The sequence below is a fragment of the Pan troglodytes genome, chromosome 16 (genome assembly GCF_028858775.2).
Source record: "Pan troglodytes isolate AG18354 chromosome 16, NHGRI_mPanTro3-v2.0_pri, whole genome shotgun sequence".
Taxonomy (NCBI): Eukaryota; Metazoa; Chordata; class Mammalia; order Primates; family Hominidae; genus Pan; species Pan troglodytes.
In genome coordinates, this window is record NC_072414.2 from 63,642,855 (window position 1) to 63,668,808 (window position 25,954).

The 25,954-nt window shown below is 41.2% G+C and overlaps 1 protein-coding gene across 2 annotated transcripts in view; it reads left to right on the forward strand.

Annotated features, from left to right (window-relative positions):
• Positions 1-25,954, forward strand: part of THSD4 (thrombospondin type 1 domain containing 4) — a 667,872-nt gene that overhangs the window by 527,602 nt on the left and 114,316 nt on the right. For both annotated transcript variants that reach the window (XM_009429466.5, XM_009429468.5), the window contains one exon: positions 19,588-19,792. In XM_009429466.5, coding sequence (XP_009427741.4) covers positions 19,588-19,792 — 205 coding nt within the window. The remainder of the gene's footprint in view (positions 1-19,587; positions 19,793-25,954) is intronic.

The following is a 25,954-nucleotide window of genomic DNA, read 5'->3' on the forward strand; positions in this document are numbered from 1 at the left end:
TGAGAGCAGGGATGTAACATATGCCACTTTTGATTTCTCTAAAGGACCAGGTCAGTGCTAGGCACACGGTCGATGTTTAATTAATCCTTCATTAATATAACAAGTCACCTGATGATTTAGATCTTTCCTTCAAAACCCACCTACAGACACACACACACACACACACACACTTACACACTCTGATCATTTAGTCTTTCCCTGAATGACTCCAGTGATGAAGAGCTCACTTCCTCCCAAAACAGCCCTTCCATCTTCAGTCAACTGCTAATGTAATGAGCTAAGATTTACTGAGTGCCTACTATGTTCCAGGCATGGTGCTAAGCCCTTTACAGAGATTATAACATTAATCCTTACAGCAATCTTTTGAGGGAGGCATTCCCTAAGGCTTTGTTTCCCAATCACTACATGGGATCAGTCCTTCTATACCATTCCTCTGTAAGCCCCAGTCCAATGTCTTGGGACCACAGATAGGAAATCTAATCTTTCTTCCAAGTGACAAAGTTTCCAATGTGGGGGCCATCTAGCAATGCCTGTCTTCTTTTCTTCTTGTTCAACCCCCCAGGTCTTTACGCCATTGTTAACAACAATCACTGAGTCTCGTTGAACACTCACTGTAGTCCAGGCACTGTGAGGAAGGCTTTCTTTTTGTGCTTTAAATTATTTTTTCCTATTTATGATTGACAGAAAGGTTATGCATCTTGCCTAAGGTCACACAGCTAGTGTATGGCCAACAGAACTGCAATCCTGGAGGGGTGTGATTCCAAAGACAGAGTTTCTCATTACTGTTTGGCATCATTTCTACTTAATGGTGATTTTCACTGTTTTAACAGTTTAGAATCCCTTATGTCACTTTTATAATAAAAGGGAGAAAAGGGCAAATACTTTGTCACAGAAAGAAGATTCATTAAAGGGATATTTTTAAGCCACTGTTTTCACAAGAAAACCAAATGCTAGAAAAGGTACAATGCTAAAAAGAAACTGTAAAAAAAAAAAATTGATACCTATACCACAGTAAAGTTATTCCAGGTAATTTAACTTTTGAGCTAGAAACCGAGGGTTCTCCTTGCATCAGGGTGCTCTCACCCTGTAGTCCTGAGAAGATGACCTGTTTTAGGCAAATACATAAAACCAAATGGAATATATTAGAAAGGAAGTGTCACAGACCAGTGTCCAAAGGTTTTTGGAGGGCAGAACGTGGAGCAGTGGACGGTACACAGAAAGAAGAGGATTTATTACAAGTCAGGATCATTCAGGGATGAACTGGCTTCCTTAACGGGTGGAAGGCTGCCTGTCACCGGAGAAAGTCAAACAAAATCAGATAGACAGGGCTCTTGCAAGGACAGAAATGGCTTAGAAAGTTACCAGGCACCCAGGAGATCATCTGAAGGTGTGTTAAAAGTTAACATTAAGAGTCTAGGTTCTTTTAGAACGGCAATCATTAAAAAGTCTGGAAACAACAGGTGCTGGAGAGGATGCAGAGAAATAGGAACACTTTTACACTGTTGGTGGGACTGTAAACTAGTTCAACCATTGTGGAAGTCAGTGTGGCGATTCCTCAGGGATCTAGAACTAGAAATACCATTTGACCCAGCCATCCCATTACTGGGTATATACCCAAAGGACTATAAATCATGCTGCTATAAAGACACATGCACACGTATGTTTATTGTGGCTCTATTCACATTAGCAAAGACTTGGAACCAACCCAAATGTCCAACAATGATAGACTGGATTAAGAAAGTGCGGCACATATACACCATGGAATACTATGCAGCCGTAAAAAATGATGAGTTCATGTCCTTTGTAGGGACATGGATGAAGTTGGAAATCATCATTCTCAGTAAACTATCGCAAGAACAAAAAACCAAACACCACATATTCTCACTCATAGGTGGGAACTGAACAATGAGAACACATGGACACAGGAAGGGGAACATCACACTCTGGGGACTGTTGTGGGGTGGGGGAGTGGGGAGGGATAGCATTAAAAGATATACCTAATGCTAAATGACGAGTTAATGGGTGCAGCACACCAGCATGGCACATCTATACATATGTAACTGACCTGCACATTGTGCACATGTACCCTAAAACTTAAAGTATAATAATAATAAAAAAATAAAAAAGAGTCTAGGTTCTGGGACTGGAATGCCTGGGTTACATTCCTGCTCAACATCTTACTCATCTTAGACAATTTACTCAACTGCCTCAGTTTTCTCATCTCTAAAATTGAAATAATAGTATGACTTTCCTCTTGGGGTACTGGGAGGAGTCAGTGAGTTAATTTAAATAGTAAAACATTTTTAAAGTGCCATGCATATGCTAAATCATCTGGTCCGGTGGTCCTAACACTTTTTCATGAAAATGATCTTGTTTCCAAAGAAAAGAGATGTAAGTAATCCCAACACATAAAACAAATTTTTTAAAACCACTAATGTGTTTTGTTAGCATAAATTAATTTCTTTTTTGAGACAATTTTTAGGTTCAAGAGTACATGTGCAGGTTTGTTGTATAGGTAAACTCACGTCACAGGGGCTTGTTGTACAGATTGTTTCATCACCCCAGTACGAAGCCTAGTACCCAATAGTTATTTTTTCTGCTCCTCTCCTTTCTCCCACCCTCCATCCTCAAGTAGGCCCCAGTGTCTGTTGTTCCCCTCTATGTGTCCATGTGTTCTCATCATTTAGTTCCCACTTGTAAGTGAGAACATGTGGTGTTTGGTTTTCTGTTTCTGCATTAGTTTGCTAAGGTTGATGGCCTCTAGCTTCATCCATGTTCCTGCAAAGGACATGATCTTGTTCTTTAGTATAAATTAATTTCTAATTAAAACATTAACATCTAACTCTTATACAGGCATTTAGTGAACATGTGGCTATTTTGTCCATTAGAAAATTTAGCACAAGTAATATGGAAAATGATTTGGATGCCTTAGCATTTACTTTATTTCTGAATTGTGTTTCAATTTACAACCTTTGAAGAGTTCTTAATTAACATAGGCAGGAAATTACAGACAGTCTCTTTGGTTGAATAAAAATGGGAGCAGTTTGTTCCAAAGGCTGCATAAAAATGAGTTAATGCAGAGATGTCTGGTGTGTTATACGTAGGCGTATACTGTGGTTGAGTATATATGATGTTTATCACAGTTCTTCACATTTTGAAAATATATCTTAAAGATTATGAAAATACTGAAGTAGAGCCTTGGAAAAGCTTGAAAGCCACTGACCTATCTCATTTAGCAGACATGATTTATAGGTTAAATTAGCCCCAGTGACTGTCCAAGGTCTCAACAGAAAACAGTAGGACTCAGGCTAACACCAGGGTCTAACTGATTGTGGTTAAACCAGATGATCTCTATGTTTTCTTCTGTTCTAAGAGTCTATGATTCTAGCATTCTATGTTTAGTGGGAATACTTGCCAATAAGCCTGATTTTCTATGATAAGCCTCTTCTTCCTTCATTGGTTAGGCCATTTTGTTCTTCTCTATACTACAAATCTGTTACGAAATGAAATTTCAGAGCTATATTTTCTGAAAAGGATAAATGTCCTTTGCTCCAAATTCATTTTATTTTTATTCCTATCCACTTCAGTTTGTATAAAATACAGAATTCTAATCTTCACCAGCAAGAATTTGTGGTTTTTCCTAATACAAACTGGTAACTGTAAGCTCCAGATTTACAAAAAAAAAATTCAAATTTGACTTTCACGGCCAGCTAGGTCACTACTCTATGCCACATTTGTATTCTGTTCCTCTGACATTTTAGCTTTTATTTTTTAAAAACTGGTTCAATATGTTGATGACTTTGAGTCACAGCAAGGAGGAAGATGGATATCTTCATCTATGCTGCTGACATGGTTTTCCAGCCATCCTAAGAAGTGAATAAATCATTTTACTGGTTACTAATCTGAATGGCTTTGTATGAATCATGTCACCATTACCAACTTATTTGAGGCAGAGATTTTTCTAGTATTCAAGTAGACACTTCCAACAACTTCCTCTAGCAGTCCATTTCACCCCTCAGCTCAGGGGTAATGCCTTGGTTAGTTCATGGAATCCTTAGGCGGCAATAACAGTTCAAAATGAATATTATACTGCAGCTCCTAATAAGTTATGGATTTATAGCCTGCCCCTGCTCCAAGAGCTCCAGAAGTTCCTTCAGCTTAAAGGGAATAGGCTGTTTTTCTATCATTATTTAAAAACACAAGTTGAACAGTGATTTCCTTGCAGCCCTCAATCATATACAGAATACAGTCTCAAAGCTGGTACCTCAGGGCTCAAAATGGGGAGCCCCAGGGTCACTAGGGTGACTCAAACCCAGAGGAAAGATGGTCTTGGGGTGTATTAGCCTGTTTTCATGCTGCTATGAAGGCCTGCCCAAGATTCTGCAATTTATAAAGGAAAGAGGCTTAATTGACTCACAATTCAACAAGGCTGAGGGAAGCCTCATATAAAGCCATCAGATCTCATGAGAACTTACTATCATGAGAATAGCATGGGGAAACTGCCCCCATGATTTAATTACCTCCCACCAGGTTTCTCCCACCACACATGGGATTTGGGTGGGGACATAGCCAAACCATATCATGAGGAAATCCTGGCCTGTCATCGAAATCATACCATGGTTTTAGATTCCCTTTCTGATAATCGAAGAACATTCTGGAGGCCTGAGGCAGAGTGAGCCACCAGAAGAAATAGGAGCTGTCCAAAATAATTTAAAGTCCCAGTCCCTTGGGTTTGCTTTGGGGAAAAAAGCTTTTATCACAGCCTTTTGGTGCAACAGAAAACAAAATGTTTGGGAGAGGTTTTAGTACCAGCGCTTCAGGCAGTGCATGTAGGCAATGGATAAGAGAGAACTCAAAACTTCTGGGAAATTGGAGGTGTCCCATGTTTATAAAGGGGAAATTCAAGATGCAATTAAGACGACTCCTTTCCAAGAAATACCAGGACAAAGCAAGTACTCCAAAGCCACCCAGTGCCACTTTCCCTCATCCCTGCACCTGTCCAACACATGCACCTTTCAGTGGGTGCTCTGCACTTGCTGGCATCTGCTATTCACTACCATATTCCCTGTTTCAATCACTCCATTAATCTCCTTGCCTTTGTGGCTTCCACCTTAAAACTGTGCTTTTGAGTTTTTGAACTAGATAGGTATGAGCGCAGATCCTAGCACTTGGTTGTGTGACCTCAGGCAAGTTACTTAATCTCCCTCTTTCCTCCATTATTAAAATGGTAGTAAATACATTCATCCTATCAGATAAGCAACAAATACCAGTTTCTTTTCTTTATATTGCTTTTCTTGGTGCTCAGGAGCACCTCTGCACACCTCTCTGAATAGAGGGAGCACACTTTTCTTATGGAACCTAAAGTCACCAGAGTCCATAAGTTGTCAAAATGGAATCCTTGATTCTTTTTGACTTTGGCTCTTTCTCTCTTTTAACCAGAGTTTGTTCTCTGCTGGAGAAATGCTTTTCATTTTACTTCCATATTTGCTGCCGTTTCACATTTTTGAAGGTATATTCAGGCCATTCTCTAGCTAAATAACATTCCAATCAGCTACTGTTTAAGCTGGGAATTGATATCATTTATTTGTGTTTCTTTGAATTTGCCCTCTTTGTTACCTTTAACTTGACTTTAAATAAAACATAATATGCATTGAGTTCCTTCCATGTGTCAGATGCTTTTTACAAACATAAACTGGCTTTATCATCATAAAACCAACCCAGTAAATTAGGAGATATAATTAATAAATAGTGTCACTAATTATTACGTATTTTCACTTTATGACAGCAAAGTATTTTTGCTGTCAAAGCATAAGGACACTGGATCATTGTCAAAATCTCTACCTTCACTCAGTTGTCCACACCTGGGGTAAGGCTTATTCTTGAGTGGCTGCAGCCCTGGGCATTCCCTTCCACCTGGAATCAGGGAATCACATATAGGCATAATGCCTAGGAGGAAATAATCAGCTTGTTTAAGTGAGGGCTGACATCAGGAGGCCTTTTGAGCCAGAAGAATGACATGATGATAGCTGTGTCTTTGGAAGATAAATGTCACAACCACGTGCAGTATAGATTACCTGAAACCACAGCATTTAGCCTTTATGCTTACACATCTGGGGGGCATGATTTAAAAGCTCATAAATACAATCTGGATTTTAAAGAAGGGACTGGTGAAAATTAAGAATTTCAAGGTTCTACCAAAGAAGGTGAAGGATCAGTGTTTTTCCAACTGGTTTATGTGTCCTAAATATTTATGTATACAAGTGCATATTGTTAGTGCAGTCTCTTGGAATCCATGTGTGGGCAGCAGATCTGCTATTGCCCTACCTTTCAGTTTAAAGTTGCAAGAGAACGGAAATTCTCTGCCAGCATGAGAATCATTCATCTGGCTGCCACCTGAATTACTGTTAAGCAACACATTGAGTTTGACAGATAACCCTGTTCTTAGCCATCCTTCAAGAAAAGCATGAAGGAGCCTTCATGTTTAAACATTTTAGCCAAATTTCTTCCTTCTGACAATGCATGGAACACAATGTCTTTATTTCCTAATGAAATATTCATATTGGATGTATCTATGGTTAGAAGAGAGAATAATAAGGAATTGTCTTTATTTAATTTCTTAGTCATTCTGGTCTCAGAGAGCAAGCTCTCGGTTTGGGTAATGACGTTGCCCAAGGAACCTGATGTTTTTCATTGAGTTATAAATATCTCTCAACTTGGCAAACCAATAGTTCCCATTCCCAGGATGACAAATGAGAAAAATCGTTACTATTTCAGTGGATAGTTTTGGATCTAGGAATTTGTTGTGGGAGGAAGGGTGGTGTTATAGATGTCCCTTCATGGGGGGTAAATCAGCACAATATGGGACTTCAGAGGACTTCAATATGGGATTGCAAGGGAATCAAGAGACGCTATAGGAGATGCTGAAGCAGTGTGGCCAGGCCTCATGGGAGGGGAGGCCTCGGATTGGGAGTAAAGCCTGTGTGTAAGCATGTTGGGGAAAGCCCGAGAGCAGCCTGAGAGATATAAGCGTATAGGTGGCCCTTGGTCAGTCATCTACCAGGCCATGTTCTTACAAGAAGGGTTTCTGTTGTCCCAAGAGACAATACAACTAGCAGAGGAAAAAGATCCTAGACTTTGGGGCCAGAAAGCACTTATTTCAAACCCGCCACCATCACTTCTGTGTGAGCTTTGACCTATTACTTACCTTCTCAGAGCTTTGGCGAAATAGGGATAGTAATTCTTACCTCCTGGTGTTGTTGAGAGAATTAGGCAGGATAACATATTAGGTAAGGTGCCGAGCACACGGTGAGTGGTCCAGCTGTAACAGCTGTCACATATATCCATGGGGCCTCCTACTGCCTAAATCCCTACGAGATGCTTGAATGCCCTGATTGCATCTGCTTTCCACCTACAACTCATCTAAGACCATGACCCAACATGCCCAACCCATAGGCTCCATCCAGCAGTCTCCCTTGCTCTGTTTCTAAAATGAAAATAATCCCTTTCCAGTTTTTTAGGCTTTCCATAGCTGGTCTCCAAGACAAACCGGGAAAGACTACCAAAAGAAAGCATTTTCTTTAAGTTTTTTGTTGTTGTTGTTAGTGAGAAAAGTTACAAAGATAAAAGAAATCTCTGGAAGCCTTGATCACCATTGTCCCAGAGCATTATTGAAATGCAAATAGATTGTGACCGTTTACCTGTTACAGCTCTGTCTTCAAACACCACTTGAGAATCATGTGAAAAGAAAGTGGGGTTTTGGTGGACAGTGCAAATAGACAAGCCTCCCCTGTTGGTAGAGAAGTATATGTAGCTTGTGTGAAAAAGGGGATCCCATGGCCAGACTGCCAAGGGACGCGTCTCAAGGAGAAGGAGAGGCACAACATTTTACCAGCCCCTACTTCATGCCAGTTCTGAATTAGGTACCTTCATTTACACATTTCATTTAAGCCTCACAAGAGATTTGTGAATTATACTTTGATCCCTCATTTTACAGGTAACAAAACTAGGGCTCAGAAAATGATGTCACCTGCGGGTGTAATGTGCATTATTAGGAAGGCTCTTAGGTGAACATTCATGTGTCTAGAAGAAAAGACGTTTTGAACATATGGGTCGTAGAAAAGAAATTTTGGTTAAATTCTTTAAATCCCAGCAAGTGCACTTCAGATTCAAAGTCCTTAGGAGTCCCCCCATCACTCAGAGCTTCTCTTTGGCTCTTCTCCACCATCTCCTAGTTTCTCCTCTCCCTTTCCTCTCTGTCCCTTTCCTCTCTCTCCAGCACTGGAAGCAAAACTAGGCTTTTCTATTTAGCCAGATCTCAGGGCTTTTTTGTTTGTTTTTGTTTTTTTGAGACAGAGTTTCATTCTCATTGCCTAGGCTGGAGTGCAATGGTGTGATCTCAACTCACTGCAATCTCTGCCTCCTGGGGTCCAGCGATTCTCCTGCCTCAGCCTCTCGAGTAGCTGGGATTACAGGTGCCCACCAACATGCCTGGCTAATTTTTGTATTTTTTTAGTAGAGATGGGGTTTCACCATGTTGGCCAGGCTGGTCTTGAACTCCTGACCTCAGGTGATCTGCCTACCTCAGCCTCCCAAATTGCTAGGATTACAGGCGTGAGCCATGCACCAGCCTGATAGCTTCTTTTGCTATGCAGAAGCTCTTAAGTAGATCCCATTTGCCAATTTTTGCTTTTGTTGTGATTGCTTTTGGCATCTTTGTCATGAAATCTTTGCCAGTTCCTATGTCCAGAATGGTGTTACATAGGTTGTCTTCCAGGGTTTTTGCAGTTTGGGGTTTTACGTTTAAGTCTTTAATCCATCTTGAGTTGATTTTTTATATGGTATAAGGAAGGGGTTCAGTTTCAATCTTTGCATATGGCTAGCCAGTTATGGCAGCAACATTTATTGACTAGGGAGTTCTTTCAGTTCTGTGATAGTTCATTTGCTCTTCAACCATTTCCTGGTGAAAACAGCCAATAAGGAAGTCAGAAAAGGACTGCAAGCTGCAAGAAGTGACTTCTGACATCCAGAGGAGGGACGGCAGAGACCTTCTGGTAGTTGGAACTACTTAATATAGAGGGTGGCAATCTCTCACACCTTAGAATGTCTCTGAGTCATCTAGAGCAAGAGTCAGCAAGTTATAGCCCATGGGCCAAATCTAGCAAGTAAACCAAATCTAGCATGTGAGCCTAATCCACCTGCCGTCTGTTTGTGTAAATAAAGTTTTATTAGAACATAGCCATAAGTCATCCATGGCTGTTCTCACGCTGCAACAATCCAGCAGAGTGGTTGCAACAGAGACCATATGACTGCACTGCCTAAGGTATTTACTCTGGCTCTTTACAAAAGAAGCTTGCTGACCCACAATGTAGAGCAGCACCTTTCAAACCTGAATGTGCATAGGAATCACCTGAGAATGCTGTTAAACTGCAGATTCTGATTCAGTAGACCTGGGAAGCGGTGCAAGACTTCTAAAATGCCCCAGATGATGCCTGCACTGCTGGTCCATGGACCACACTTTGAGTAACAAGGGGCCAGAGAAAATAAACTAATGCTTATTGTAAGATTCTCCCCGGGGGCCTGAAAGCTTAAGGAGATGGATAACTCCTCCCTTCTCAGGCCCAGTCCCAAGGCGCAAGGCTACTTGCACCAGCAGTGTGCTCCAGCAAAATAGCAGAAGCAGGAAGAGAGCCAGCCAGAAGACACGTACCCCTGAAAATCAAGAAAGAGGCCATCCGGGTACAACATAGCAGTAATGTCAGACTAGGACATTTCCTGTTTACAGGAGACTATAAAACCTTCGCCCTGTCCTCACTTGGGGCTGACGCCATTTTAGGCCTCAGCCTGCCTGCACCCTGGTGCTCATTAGAACAGCATGTTGCTCCACACCGCCTCCTGTTGTCTGTTGGCACACTCTCAGACAGGGTGCCAGTACAAGAACCTTACACTTATTAGTCTTGATTTTTTTAAAAACTGAGAATTATAAAATATACTTTAGAAGGATTCCTATCCAAAAAGCTAAAATAAAAATGCATAGGGTTTTAGAGGAAAATTCCGATGAAAGAATGGGAGAGAGAGAATTATTATAACTAAATTCGATGAATGAATTAATGAGTATCAAGATCTATGCTCAGACCCTTGCTGTAAGATGGCTCCATCAAAGGCCTGCCCCCCAGTGGAGTTTCTGCCTCAAGAACACTAGTATTCTTTCAGGTTGTCAGGCCAGGAACCTTGGTCTTCCTTACTCCACCTTTGGTAGAACATCCATCTTCAGTCCAGTTGGCCATTCCTTCAGCGTGATGTTGGTGGGCCCTTGCCCTCCATTCTAATTTCATCTCTCTGGTCCAGGCCTCCATCACTTTGTGCCCATCTTAATGCAGTTGTCTGTGTGTGTCCCAGTCTCCAGTCTCTTCCATCTCCAGTCCATTGCCTGTGTTTGCCAGACATCTTCTGAAAAGAGCTCTTCAGCCTGCCATTTCCCACTCAAGAGTCTTCGGATTTAAGATCCCACACTTTCGTTGCCAGCCTTTTCTCTCATCATCTCGTCCCACTCACCCAGTCAGTCCTCTCGGCCGTCCCTGGAGATGGCCCAATGATATCTAAGAAGCCCATATATTCCCCAATGTTGTAACTCATTTACACAGATTTTAAAGCATTTTTCTTGAACATTTTGGAAATACAAGATCTGAATATTTCACCCACCTTTTTTTTTTGATGTTCCAAAAAAAATTTAAGAAATGAAATCATGCCTTAACAACATGGCAGAAACTTGCACATAAGAGCACAGTAAATATGCAGTCAGCCTGGATCTCTGGGTCCACCCTCCTTGTGTTTCTCAACAGTCATTGTTTTTGTTAATGTTGGATCACTGCTTCTTGTACTTAAACTAGTTGTTTAGGTAAGTACCCTCTTGCAAAGGCTTAGAGGTGCCATCTTGTGGAGAAAAATGCAAACAGGCACATTTGGCTGTGTGTTAAGGAAATGACAAGGATGCCAGCGTGAATCTCCATCATTGCCTTCTGGCCATGGGGACAGTCCCGTGAGAGCCTTCTGGGGACCTGCATTGGTAGACCCAGGCCATCTGCGCTCAGGAGGCCCTGTAAATCAGGCCAGTGTGCAAGCAACCTCCATCCTGGATCAGAGTTCATCAACCCAACTCACTATTGCCTTTTTGCTGATAATCTAGCCTCCAGAACTCTGCCTTATAGGGTGTAGGCAGTGTCTCTCTGCTCCATTCTGCAAGGAACTTCCTAGTCTTGACCCCTTATCAGCCCCAAACCACAGCTTCTAACAGACCCATCCCATGTGGTTTTTTCCTGCTGCCAGCCCCTCCTGAGACACTAAAAAATTACAATAAAATCTGGCCAGACATATTATGATCTCTTTAAACACAATTCACCATACGGCTCTACACATTAAAAGTAAAGTGAAAGTCTAGAGGTTTCTAGTATTCTATACAAAAATATGGTTACCTTACTTTTATAATAGAGCAATTATCACTGTCAAAAGCTATTTCAGGCCTCTCTCCTCCTTCCCCCATTTCAATCCATGAAGGAGGAAAATTATGAAAGTAAAGCATTAGAATTTTAGAGTTTGGGATATCCCCACCCTCCAGAGAACGATGACCCTAGTTGGAATTGGGGGAGGTGGTAATTATCTTACAGAATATGATATGTTTACCTCTCGGGACTCCTTTCTTCAGATTTGTAAACATAGCTGCAGTTGATTCTCACCCAGTTTTATCCTACAAGAGCGCCAACATTTTCTTCCAGTTGAGTCCCTTGATAAGATGCTATCCTATTATGAACTAGGATGAGGTACTGAAAAGTGACAGCCATAAGCTTGATTAAAACTAGATCGCTCATTTTACAATTGCTTTCATTTAGGAAGCCAAAATACCTTTTATGCCATGGACCATTTCTTCTCTTCAAATGAATGGCATTGTCAATTTGATCTTCATTGATTCCTGTTTCCAATTTAATTTTGTGTATATACAGCAAATTTCCCTCCCTTTAAACATGGCAGGATTCTTCATATCAGGGCTGTATCTCTTTTTAAAAGAAAAATTTTGGCACCAGAAGGGATCTTAGAGATGAGCCAGTTCGAAGAGCAGGTTGGTCCCGTAACTTTGATCTTTTGATTCTTCAACCAGCTGCTCTTTCATTCAACAAATGCTTATTAAACACCTACTAAGTTCCAGGTACTGTGCTCTTTGCAATACATAATCATACTCCTGCTGAAGCTAAGCCAAGAGGCAATCTTAAAGAACTCGAGAAGGTTTGATAGCAGTAAGGAACTATTTTTGGAAACTGGATAATTAAGTGTTCTTTGCTTATTAGCTTCTCTGACATTTACAAAGGCTGTTTGTGCACTTCTGTGGAACTACCATCATTTTAAAGCTTTCTGGGGAATCTGTCATGTGCTCCTAGGTGTCCCATGAGCTTTGGAATAAAGAGCAGTGATTCTCAACTGAGGGTGATTTTGCTCCCATGGGGAACATTTGGCAATGTCTGGAGACATTTTTGTTTGTCACACTGAGAGGGATGCTCCTGGCATCTGGTGGGTAGAAGCCAGAGATGCTGCTAAACATCCTACAATGCATAAGGCAACCCCCATAAGAAAGACCTTTCAGGACCAAAACATCAGTAGAGCTGGAGTTGAGAAGCCCTCACCTTGAGGAAGAAGAGCAGGCAGGAGGATGAGAAGCTAGGTTTCTAAACCCTGACAGTCCTTCAACCAAAGCAGTTCTGCTCTTCTCATTTTGCATGGTAGAGCTTTGGATTTCCACATGAGATTTTATTTTTGAAGTATATTTTTTTCTACATAAAAAAGTTGAAGACTACTGTGGTAGAAGACAACTCTCTGCCTTCTGTTTTACAATTGAGTCACTTTGGAACAAATCAAGTGGGTGTATATGATACAGGATGAGGGCAATCAGGGGTAGATTTGGAAGCATCTACCTGAGCCTTGGTTTTGGCTGCACAGGACTCTGCCCATCTCCCTCTCGACATTTACAAACAATATTGAAGTGATTTGATTGTGTCTGACTTTCAATTTAGACCAGGGATTGGCAATTTTTTTCTGTAAAGGGCCAGATCTAAATATTTTAGGCTTTGTAGACTTTCCTGTTTGTGTTGCAACTACTTAATCTGCTGTTGCAGCACAAAAGCAGCCATAGACAATAACTAAACAAATGGGAGTGTTTGTGTTCTAATAAATCTTTATTTATAAAAACAAGTTGTGAGCCAGATTTGGCCTACTAGCTACAGTTTGCTGACCCCTGATTTAGACTGTAAATAGGAACCTTGTTTGTTTTACCTTCATGTCTCCGCTGCCTACCACTGAATTGGCACATAGTTGAAGTTGGCTCAGGAAACATTTACTGAACTATATCGAAGGTCAGTTTTACAGGCATAAGTGTTAGAAGATTTTAATGAGAATAACAACTGGAAAAAGATCCACCCAGAATAGATTAACTGTTTCCTTATGTTGAACATTTAGGATGTTTCCAATTTTTTATTAACAATACTGTGATGAGCCCTTCATACAGAAACTGTTGGCCTGATTTCTTATTTCCTAGCATAAATTCCTAGAAGAAGAATTTACTGGATCAAACGGTCTATATTGCTAAATTGCTTTGCAGGAAGGTGGTATTGATCTACATGCCTAACAGTAATAACAGGAAGATATTTATCATATACAAAGGATTTCTTTCAACAGAATGTCATGAATAAATGTTTTGGCATCCATATGCATTTCCACGAATTAGCTCACCGTAAATATAAGTAAATTGGTGTCAGCTACTAATCATTTTAATATTCTCCCATACTGTTCTACCAGCATGATTATTAAGGCACGCTGTTTTACCTGTGGGGGTCATCTAGCCAAACAGTTGAGGTTACCCTATCTCATGTGTTTACTGAGCACACACAGACACATCTGCTTCCCATTAGGGAATCAGGACCTCCACTATCGGAATGCCTGGCACCAGCCTACCCTGCCGTGATGGACAGAGGCCTCCTCCCTGTGAAATTCACCTCCAAATATGTCATCCAGATTGCTCATTTCCCTCAGGAAATTTCATTCAGGTTAATTTTGGCACACAATTGGGGGTAATTCTTGAGCAATTTCTCCTGTGATGGCTTGCGATGTGTAAAATTTTCCTACAACGTGTTGCAGAAATCACTGGAAAAAATACAAAGGACATCTGATGGTTATCCACTGGTCTTTGTAACAGCAAGAAATATCTATTTTGAACAGCAGTACACGATGAGCAAGAAACATAAAATAAAGGTAGATCAGAGAGTAGATGTTCTTTCTGGCCTTTTTCGACAGGTACTGTTTGAGCAGTGAGAATGTAGAAGCTGTATGAGGTGTCTTGACTTTATGGTGAACCTTGGCCGATTTTGTTTTGTTTTGTTTTTTGCACTTCAAAGTTTTCTGAATTTCACCAAATGAAGAAGAAAATATTTCTGACTAAGAAGTAGTAGAAAGTGTTACAGAAGTAGGGGTGGGTCCGGGTGGTTGTATGATGATGAGATTTACTTAAAAGTGAATAGACTTCAGACAAAATCAAATACATGAAGACAATGATGACAAAACCCAGCATTTTCTGAGAAGCCACCATATTGCAGAATTCTGCTAAGTACCTTCTATGTTTGCCTCATTTGATTTTCCCAACAGTCCTAAGGGGTAGCTGCTCCATCCCCATCCAAGCAGAAAAAAAATCCCAGGGCTTAGAACAGCTCATCAAAATGTCCAAAGATACAGCACTCATCAGCAGCAGAGACAGCACAAGAACGCATATTCTCCTGCCCACCCAAAGCAGTGGTGCCTCGGAAAGAGTCTAGACATAGGTCAGCACTAAGTCATCCCTATCAGTGACCAATTGATCAGCCTCCTGATACACAAACCAGAATTCAAGCCAGATTCGTTTCTGAACACTGTCCTTGGGAAGAAGATCTGGATGGTGATGGAAATGTTTTCAGCACCTACCTCAAAGAGAAGTGACCAATCCAGCATCACACAGCAAGCCAGGGACTGGGCCAGGACTGCACCCCAGGTTTTCTGGTTTGCAGCCCAACATTCTTTCCATTATTCCAAACTGTTTTTCCTGATAAATGACGTCAGCTAGTGATTATACCTAATGATTATACAGCTGTGTTTTGGAGGAGAATATCAGCTGCTTTAAAGAAAGTCATAGCACGTAATCTATACATGTGATAATAGTTCATGAAACATCAAAAAAAGTGCATCTAAAAGATAACAAATACAAACAAGGCCTATTCTTAAGTTAATAGTAGTATACTGCTGCCAATGGCATACATGGTTTTGACAAAGTGCTTTGGTTATGTAAGATATTATCGTTAGGGAAAGCTGGGTGAAAGACCACCGAAACTCTCTGCGCTCATTTTAAACTTCTTATGAGTCTTACACTATTTCAAAATAAAACATTATAACAATAAGAAAGTAATGCAACAGGAAGATGGGCTAGAATCTGTATTCACACACTGTGTATAAAGTATAATGTTAAAAGAGCCAGTGTAAGAGAGATACATAATGGGGTTGTTCCCTCATAATCCTGCAAGAGGAGAAAGCCAGAGTCACTTCTAGGCCAGGCTCTCTCCAGTCTTCATGGTAACTGTGCTTTGAACTTGTTCCTCTGCACCTAGGTCACTGTCACCATCTACTCCTTCAACAAAGCTAGAACCCTCAACACGACCTCCGATCCTTTGACCTCCGACTTTTACCTAATGGTTAAAAACATGGACTTTGATTTGGGGCCTTGCTTTAAATCCAAGCTCTATCTATTATTAGCATTTTAGCCTTGGGCAAATTAACCTGTCTTCTAAGTCTTAGTTTCCTATAAATTTCAGCAATCTCACAGATGGCTTTTTAGGATTAAATGGAAAAACATATATGTTTCCGAGGACCTAGAAGATAGTAAAGACTGTAAATGTTAGACATGATAATGTTGAGGAAGATGGCAAGGAGGAGGTTGAGGACAGTCAGAAAGGCCTGTTCATTTTGCATCCTAGGCATCTCTCAAATCCCTTCACGCCATCCCCAGTCCCCTCATTCAGGCTGGGATATTGCAACATCCTCCAGACTCTATGTACCCAATTGTTAATTATCGACTTTCTAAAGGAGATTTGATCCTGTCCAGCACGACATAGAGCATGCAAGCGTTCCTCATGGCCTGATAGCTTGTGATTCTCTATGTGTATGCTCCTGTTAGACTCAGATTCCCAAAGTCAGGACCCGTGTCTGATTCAGCTTGGGATTTTCCAGGCAGCCTTTTCAGTGTAGTCACTCAACAATATCAGTGATGAAATTCATCTTTACGTGTTTCGATCTTGTCATGGCAGGTCCTTCATGTCATTCAGATCCTAGTCCAGAGGTCATTCCCCAGCCATGCCCTCCTAGACATCTAGTCCAGTTCTTCCCTCATTACACCATCTGATCTTCACAACAGCCCTGTGCAGGAGAAGCGACAGTTGTCATGTGTGTAATTTGCCCTTGGCCTCAGCTAAATATTAAGGTCTTGAATATGTGTTGTCTGCCTAGTTCTCATTCTGGAGTTGTCCCTCTTGCTTTGTGAAGTAAAGGAGAGATATTTGGTAACTCCATGGGAACTCAGTCTCTTAGAGGCCTGGGTAACCACTAGAACACTGAAGAGTGCTCCTAGTATGTTCTAAGGAAGCTATTGATCATGGCTCCGGGGAGACAGGCTGTCACCTTTAGTTCTTGGCATCCTTGTGCAGCCGCATGCTTCACTGAAACCAACCTCCAGGCTACTTCGACATCTACCAGGAAAAACTCTTGCAGCCTTTCCTTCCCATGTCTAGATTGATCCAGAGCAACCATGCTCTGCAGGAAATCTGGTGGGGGTGGATCCATCCAATTGTGCAGAGCATTTTCATATAATGTCTGATTCACAAGATCAAATAACATTTTGTCTGTGTCTGTGGTTATCTGAAGCTATCCATGCTCGTGTAGTTTCCTTGTGATAGTTCCATTCTAACTGGGCTGGGGCTGAGGATTAATGTGATTAATGTGACGTCTGTCCCATCTTTGGCGACTCTCATTCATTCTTGAAATATCTCTTACACCCTAGTTACAGGAGAGAGACTCACTGGACGGTTCATTGTCTCCACTCTAGGTAAGGCCCGCTCCACACTGCAGTCATTGTTATCATCGAAAAGCAAGTCTGAGCATGGCTCTCCCCTTCTCCAGACATCTGGGGGTTGCTGATGCCATAGGATGAAAATCTAATTCTTCAATCTGGCAAACAAGATTCTTGACAAGTTCCGCTGAACTCTCCAGCCTCGTATTATCCCTCCCAGCAGGCTTGCACTTCAGCCGTGTCATTCTGTGTTCTTTCCTACCTGTGTACACATTGTTCCCTTTAACAGAAGGACCCCTATGAGAATGAGCTCAGTCTGGACAAGTCGAGTCCAGGGGTAGCAGCAACAGACTGGAGGTTGGGAAGGGAGGGAGTGTGAGATGTCACTAGACAGGGCAGGCAATGGGTGTTGACCACCTCTCCTGTCTACCTTCCCCCTTGATGACAGTCAGAGGCATCTCCTTGATTCAGTTGGAATCTTGCCTTGATAACATGGGTTCTACTATTCAAAACCCCTGTTGATAGTGACATTTTTGTTGTTGTTGTTTCAAAGCAAGGGAGAATTCAAGGGGGGTGGGGCTATGGAAATCACGCATGGAAAACATATTCCTTATTTTTTCTGCTAAAATGTGCGTGGGGCAGGTTGAGAAGGATTTGAGGGAGGAGAAATACATAGAAAACATGGCATTTGGAAAGGCTAATTGGATGTGGATGAGCATATTGAGATGATGTTCTATTACTGTCAGAGATAATGTTTTGCAGAGATGCTATTTGTGAAGAGAGACCAGTCATTATTGATGGGTCAATGTGCGCTTGGGAATATGGAAGCAATAATGCAGAAGGGCAGTGCCTGCAGAAAGGTTTCAATCAGGCATGCAGCTAGAGGGGAAGGAATGGGCACCTTTTGATTTGACTCTGCCCACAGGATTTGACCTATAGGACCTACTTGAAGAGACCCAGGGTTGCATAACAAAATCAAAAGTGGACTTTGACTGGTTTGCTGCTCACTTTGTCCTCGAGATGTGGTCTGATTATTGCACTTAGAATTCAAGAAAGAGGACAAGCCTGTGATTTGGAGAATATGTGTCTCAAGAATTAGAATACCATTTTGATTTCAAGTATCTTTCCATATCCTCATGACCCAGTGAATAATCCTGTACTCACAATATTTCATTGTCCAAACCATAATCTACCCACTTCCATCTGCTCATGGAAAAGTGACAGAATTCTTTGTTCAGAACACGAGTCCCAATTTTAGATTCAGGAAACATGATCCTGAGCCCTGTGAGGTCAGGAGTGGAAAGCTTCAGAAGTAGAAAAAGATTTTGTGAAGATCATTCCATTTTGTTCCAAAGTTTAATTTTTGGTTTTTTTAAAATAGGGCCTGCTCTGTTGCCCAGGCTGGAGTACAGTGATGCAATCACTGTAGCCTCATACTCCTGACCTCAAGTGATCCTCCCACCTTAGCCTCCTGAGTAGCTGGGACTACAGGTGTGTGCCCTCGCACCTGGTTAATTTTTTACTTTTTGTAAAGACTGGATCACACTGAGTTGCCCAGGCTGGTCTCAAAGTCCTAAGCTCAAGCAATCCTCCTGCCTCAGCCTCCTAAAGTGCTGAGACTACAGACATGAGCCACCATGTCTGGCCCAAAGTTTAATTTGTGTATGCGACATAAAATGGTCCCAACGGAAACATGAATGAGGAGGGAGAGATAAAGCAAAAAGATCTTAGAATGAGTAATGGGAAGATTCCTTTTGTCAGGGGGAGGGAATTCAGGAAAGTCAGAATTCCTTTATACACTGATGAGACCAGCTCTACAGACAGCACTCTGTGGTTTAGCAGGTTATGATCTCGTTTGTTGATGATTCTGGCTCTTGCTTACCTTCATCCTTCTGCTCTGGGAAAAGTGCTCTGGGGTAACCAAGGAAAAGTCCTGCTTCTGAGGCCTCTAGAGCCACAGTTACCAGTAGAGGTTCAGCTCCCAAACCATTTAATTTCCTAAGAAACTGGTCCAGGGAACACTACTTTTGGAGGTACTTTGCTAAGAGTAGCATCTATAAGAAGACATGAGGGCAAACTTCAGTTTCAGATGTGGCACTTGTCATGATTCCAGAGAGATTCTTTATATAAAAATCCCAGCACAGACCATCCTCTCCCCTTCCAGAGTCCAACGGGGATTTTCAGAACAACTTCACTGTACAACCTGTTTAAGTAAATTTCTAGCACCCTACATCTTCCCTAGTCTTTTTCCCAGTGTTATTTTTCTCCTGATCATTTACCACCACCAAACAAACTCTGTTTTACTTATTTGTCTGGTTTACCGTCTGTGGCTCCCACCCCACTCCTAGAATATACATTTCGTAAATAGCTAGAAAAGAAATTTCTTGCCCAGGGATCTTCTCCCTTCCTTCCTCTGCATGCTCCTGATACATACTGTGAGTCTTTTGTTTTCTGTCTTTTTGCAGAGCATTGGCTGTGATGACTACTTAGGCTCCGACAAAGTCGTGGACAAATGTGGGGTGTGTGGAGGAGACAACACGGGCTGTCAGGTTGTGTCGGGAGTGTTTAAGCATGCCCTCACCAGCCTGGGCTACCACCGCGTCGTGGAGATTCCCGAGGGAGCCACGAAAATCAACATCACGGAGATGTACAAGAGCAACAACTATTTGGGTAAGCTTGGTCTTTTTCCAGAGAAAACCGTCTGTCCCTGCCAGATGATGTATTCCTTCAGAACTGTGAGATAGACACAGCAGTGTCCGAGAGTCCCGGGGCATGCAGGCAGTGCCCCTGGGGAATGTCAAAGTACCACCTGGCCTGCGCCTTGAAATGAGAAGCTTGGGTGGAGAACGTTAAAAAAAAAAAGTCCTTCTTGCAGATAAATACTTAATATCTATACATTTAAACCAGCCTTTGCTTCTCCCAAGAGAAACATGGTTATAAAGTGGATAACAGCCCAAATTATTGCTCTGAGATGGGAGAAGCTCTTTGCAAAGCGCCGAGACCAGCCAGTGTTTGTTCTGTTGGGATTTGAGGTGGCCAGGGACAATTGATCCTATCTATACCTTCACTCCCTGGAGGTCTAAAGCGAAGCCATTTTTCTCTTCTTTCTGCCTCATCTGCCTGGGGCAGCAGACTTATACATAGTAGTGTGCATGTCTTCTGAAAAGCTGTGGAATCCTCCAGCAATCATTTTGGGCAACATCATCAATATTGAGAGGCCAATTTTAACCCATTTTTCTACAAAAGATCTTTGTTGATACTTCCTTCTGGACTTTTGAGCTATTTGCATTCCATCTGATAAAAACCACAAACCAGTCGAATACATTACTTTTTTTTTTTTGAGACAGAATCTTGCCCTGTCGCCCAGGTTCGAGTGCAGTGGTGCGATTTTTGCTCACTGCAGCCTCCGCCTCCCAGGTTCAAATGATTCTCCTGCCTCAGCCTCCCGAGTAGCTGGGACCACAGGCGTGCACCAACACACCCAGTTAATTTTTGTATTTTTAGTAGAGATGGGGTTTCACCATGTTGGCCAAGCTGGTCTTGAACTCCTGGCCTCAAGTGGTCTGCCCACCTCGACCTCCCAAAGTGCTGAGATTACAGGCATGAGCCACCACGCCTGGCCTTGAACAAATTACTTTTTATGAATTTCTAATAGATGTAAGCATGTATAAATCAGTTAACAATATAAGGGAGCCATTTGTTTAATGAATAGCTATATTCATTTTTATCTTTTAATTATTTATTGAACAGGAACTTACCTAACACAAACTATGTGTCAGGCACTATTCTTAATGCGTTTCATGCATTCAATCTTTGAATTCTCTCAACAGGGAAAAGAAGCTATTCCCATCCCCATTTTACATGTAAGAAAGCAGGCACAGAGAGATTATGTACCTTGCCAAGCTCACCATACCATAACGAGGTGGAGCTGGGGTTCAGACCCAGGCAGTCTAGCTCCAGGTGTAGTAGCCTGTCAAGAGATGATACCCATGGGCAGTCTCGGAACCTAAGTTCCTCTGGTGTGCCACTGGCTGTGCAGCAGTCAATGGCTGCAGCACTTGAAAGACTATTAAGTCTGCAACTTTCAAATATCAGGATCACCCACAAGTTAACTCCAGACTCGGGAACTCCATATTCTACAGCTCTTCCATCCCCATCTAGTCAAATGCAGCCAAAACTAACTGGTTTTACGGGGGGGAGGAGGAAGGGATGGCAGATGGGACTCAGAGACAAACCCAATCAAAGAAAAACTGTTCAATTTGCTTTGACAAACCCAGGAGCCACCAGAGTGTCAGAAAACCTAGTTTCCCAGTGAGTGCTTTGTATATTCTTTTTAATACTGAAAAATAGTGTTTGTGTGTTTCCTCCTTTCTTTTGTACTGCTATGAGATCACATCTCCATAAACATCCTGCCTCCTAGAATGGGAAATGTTCTTCTGGGGATTATTTGAAGTGTGATTGTGTTCAGATGTACTGGCAAACAATGCCACTTTTTATTAGCTTTGTATTGCTTTTAGTACATTTTCCCTGGCTATAGTTAGTTGTATTCAGTAGGCAGTTTTCAAGCTGTGCCCCCTGAATAAAAAATAGACGTTCTGGGTGAATATCTACTGGATGTCTGAATGGAAGAAGCTCTCGGAGCCTTGTTGTTTTCATCTGGAGTATGGGAATAAGAATCTTCACCTTATAAGTAGTCATGCGATTCAATAGGATACAGATGTTTCAGACTCGGCAGAGCCCCTGACACCTATTAGGCAGTTGACAAATGTTCATTCCCTTTCTTTTGTCTCAAAGAGATTGTCAGTTTTGATTCCATCAAAATTGTGGAATAAACATTTCCTGTTTCCTTAAAAAAGATGAAGGGAAGGCAGAGGGAAAATGGAGTCAGTGAGGGGCGGGCAGGGGGGTTCATGTCTGTAAGCCCAGCGCTGTGGGAGGCCAAGGCAGGAGGACTGCTTGAAGTCAAGAGTTCGTGACCAGCCTGCGCAACATCAAGTGAGACCCCATCTCTACAAAAAAATTTAAAAATCAGCCAGCTGCGGTGACACATGCCTGTAGTCTTAGCTACTTGGGAGGCTTAGGCATGAGGATCACTTGGGCCCAAGAGGTCAGGGCTGCAGTGAGTTGTAATCGTGCCACTGCACTCCAGCCTGGGCAATAAAGCAAGACACTATATCAAAAAAAAAAAAGAAAAAGAAAAAGAAAAAAGTCAATGGAGAGGTGATTCAAAAAGTCAAGTTCAACTTCCTATGCCCAAAGATCAGTGGGGTGCACGTGAAATCGGTAGCGTCCATGAAAATATTACATAAGGTCCCGTGTGTGAAGGAGAGAGAGCAGAAACAAAAGAGCAGGCTCTAATGAAAGCAGATTCCAGAGATGACGAACAGAGATTCCTTCTAGAGCACTTACGTCACCTGGGGTGCTTTGTGTATTCTCTTTTTAAAAAATTGATCTATAATTCACATGCCATAAAATTCATCCTTTTGAAGTGTACGTTGGTTATGGCCCTTTTCTCTTCACAGGTGTTCTCTTTACCAAACCCACTATTCCTGCTCTGTGAAGTCTGTATATTTTAAAAGTAAATATACATGAGATTGCTTGAGATCATGTAGAAACCACTACCAGGTGTATCTAGCTATTTTGAACTCTTCGAAGGCTATTTTTTACATTGTACATTGTCAAACACTGAAACCTTTTTCAAAGAGATATGTGGTAGGTTTCTCCATAATTTTCTAGGTAACAATGAGGGTTCTGGTTTTCTTACCTTGTGAGTTCTGGCTATGAAAACTGTATTTTCTGTAAAATTTGACTTGATACACAAAATTTACTCAGCTATTTGCATAAGTTTGATCTGCAGAATAAGCAATATAAAGGAAATGAATACTTCACATTTGTATCATTGCTTTCAAGATTCCAGAACTTTTTTTTTTTCCGAGACAGTCTCTCACTCTGTCGCCCAGGCTGGAGTGCAGTGGCGCCGTCTCAGCTCACTGCAAGCTCTACCTCCCGGGTTCACGCCATTCTCCTGCCTCAGCCTCCCGAGTAGCTGGGACTACAGGCGCCCACCACCATACCTGGCTAATTTTTTGTATTTTTAGTAGAGATGGGGTTTCACCATGTTAGCCAGGATGATCTCGATCTCCTGACCTCGTGATCCGCCCGCCTCAGCCTCCCAAAGTGCTGGGATTACAGGCATGAGCCACCATGCCCAGCCAAAGATTCCAGAACTTTTACAACTTTTTTTTTTTTAGTTTCCTGTTGTTTCCAGAATTACCTTTAGTTATTTGTCATGCAAATAAAACTTTCCCTGTGAAATATTTGGTATTTTTTTAAATAACTGATTCCCCAGTAACAACAGAAAATAGATTTCTATGAAAAAGGCAGACTTGTATTATTAATGCTGAAGCTGATGATTTAATCACCTCATTTAATCTTATTTTTTACTTTTATTTTAGCTTCAGGTGTACATGTGCAGGTTTTTATATAGGTAAAATCATGTCACTGGGGTTTTTTGTACAGATTGTGTCACCCAGGTACTAAGCCTAGTATCCAATAGTTATTTTTTCTGATCCTCTCCCTCCTCCCACCCTCAAGTAGGCCCTAGTGTCTGTTGTTTCTCTCTATGTGTCCATGTCTTCCATCATTTAGCTCCCACTTGTAAGTGATAGCATGTGGTATTTGGTTTTCTGTTCCTGCGTGGTTTTCTAAGTATAATGATCTCTAGCTTCACCCATGTTCCTGCAAAGGACATTGTCTTATTCTTTTTTATGGCTGCATACTATTCCATGGTGTATATGTACCACATTTTCTTTCTCTCATCTGTCATTGTTGGGCATTTAGGTTGATTCCATGTCTTTGCTATAATGAATAGTGCTGCAGTGAACATATGCATGCATGTGTCTTTATGGTAGGATGATTTACATTCCTTTGGGTATATACCCAGTAAGGGATGGCTGGGTCGAATGGTAGTTCTGTTTTTAGCTCTTGGAGGAATCACCACACTGCTTTCCACCATAGTTGGAAAATATTTACATTTCCAGCAACAGTGTATAAATGTTTCCTTTTCTCCGTAACCTCGCCAGCATCTGTTCTTTTTTGACTTTTTATTAATAGCCATTCTGACTGGTGTAAGATGGTATCTCATTGTGGTTTTGATTTGCATTTCTCTAATGATTGGTGATATTGAGCTTTTTTGCATATGCTTGTTGGCCATACATACGTCGTCTTTTGAAAAGTATGTCTTCTGTTCATGTCTTTTGCCCACTTTTTAATGGGGTTGTTTTTTTTCCGTAAATTTGTGAAAGTTCCTTATAGATGCTGGATATGAGACCTTTGTCTGATGTATAGTTTGCAAATATTTTCTCCCATTCTGTAAGGTATCTGTTTACTCTGTTGATAGTTTCTTTTGCTGTGCAGATGCTCTTAAGTTTAATTACATCCCATCTGTCAATTTTAGCTTTTGTTTCAATTGCTTTTAGCATCTTCATCATGAAATCTTTGCTGGTTCCTGTGTCCAGAATGGTGTTACCTAGGTTGTCCTCTAGGGTTTTATAGTTTTGGGTTTTACATTTAAGTCTTTAATCTATCTTGAGTTGATTTTTGTATATGGTGTAAGCAAGGGGTCCAGTTTCAATCTTCTCCATATGGCTAGCCAGTTCTCCCAGGACCACTTATTGAATAGGGAGTCCTTTCCCCATTGCTTGTTTTTGTCAGCTTTGTCGAAGATCAGATAGTGGTAGGTGTGTGGCCTTATTTCTGGGCCTTATTTCTCTATTCTGTTTCACTGGTCTATGTGTCTGTTTTTGTACCAGTACCACTCTGTTTTGATTACTGTAGCCCTGTAGTATAGTTTAAAGTCAGGTAATGTGATGCTTCCAGCCTTGTTCTTTTTGCTTAGGATTGCCTTGGCCTTTGGGGCTCTTTTTTTGATCCATATGAATTTTAAAATAGTTTTTTCTAGTTCTGTGAAGAATTTCATTGGTAGTTTGGTAGGAATAACATTGAATCTGTAAATTGCTTTGGGCAGTATAGCCATTTTAATGATATTGATTCTTCCTATCCATGAGCATGGAATGTTTTTCCATTTGTTTATGTCATCTCTGATTTCCTTGAGTGGTGTTTTGAATTAAAATTTCAGAGATCTTTCACCTCCCTGGTTAGCTGTATTCCTAAGTATTTTATTCTTTTTGAATTACCTCATTTAAAATGATTTTTTAAGCCCTCAATATTTAAATGAGCATCCCTAGGATTCTCTTTTTTTAACTTCTAAGTTAAGGGTACAAGTGCAGGTTTGTTACATAGTTAAACTTGTATTATGGGGGTTTGTTGTACAGATTATTTCATCACCCAGGTATTAAACCTAGTACCCCTAAGTTATTTTTCCTGATCTTCTCCCTCCTCCCACCCTAGGCTTCTCAGTTAATAACAGTAGTCATACCACACATATATAATACTTCAGTCTCCAAAGCATTTTCACATACATGGCCTTCTGATCTTTAACACTGGACATTATTTATTAATACTTTGCTTATTTCAAAAAGCTTTAGACGTACTAAAACTTACTATTAATACTTTGCTTATTTCAAGATGCTTTAGACTTACTAAAACTTACTAAAGGTATAATTATAGAGTTAAGATATGAAAATTAAAATTTAAAACTTAAAAACTAAATAGAAAACGGAGGCATGTATTCCAGAAACCTTGGCTGATATATTTATAGTGATGGTACATTAAAGTTAACTCTGAGTTTCTGGCTTAATTTAGTTTGACCATCAAGGCCTAGCCTACTAGACTCAGATTCTGAAGGCCTTGGGTCTGGCCCCTTCCCAGCCA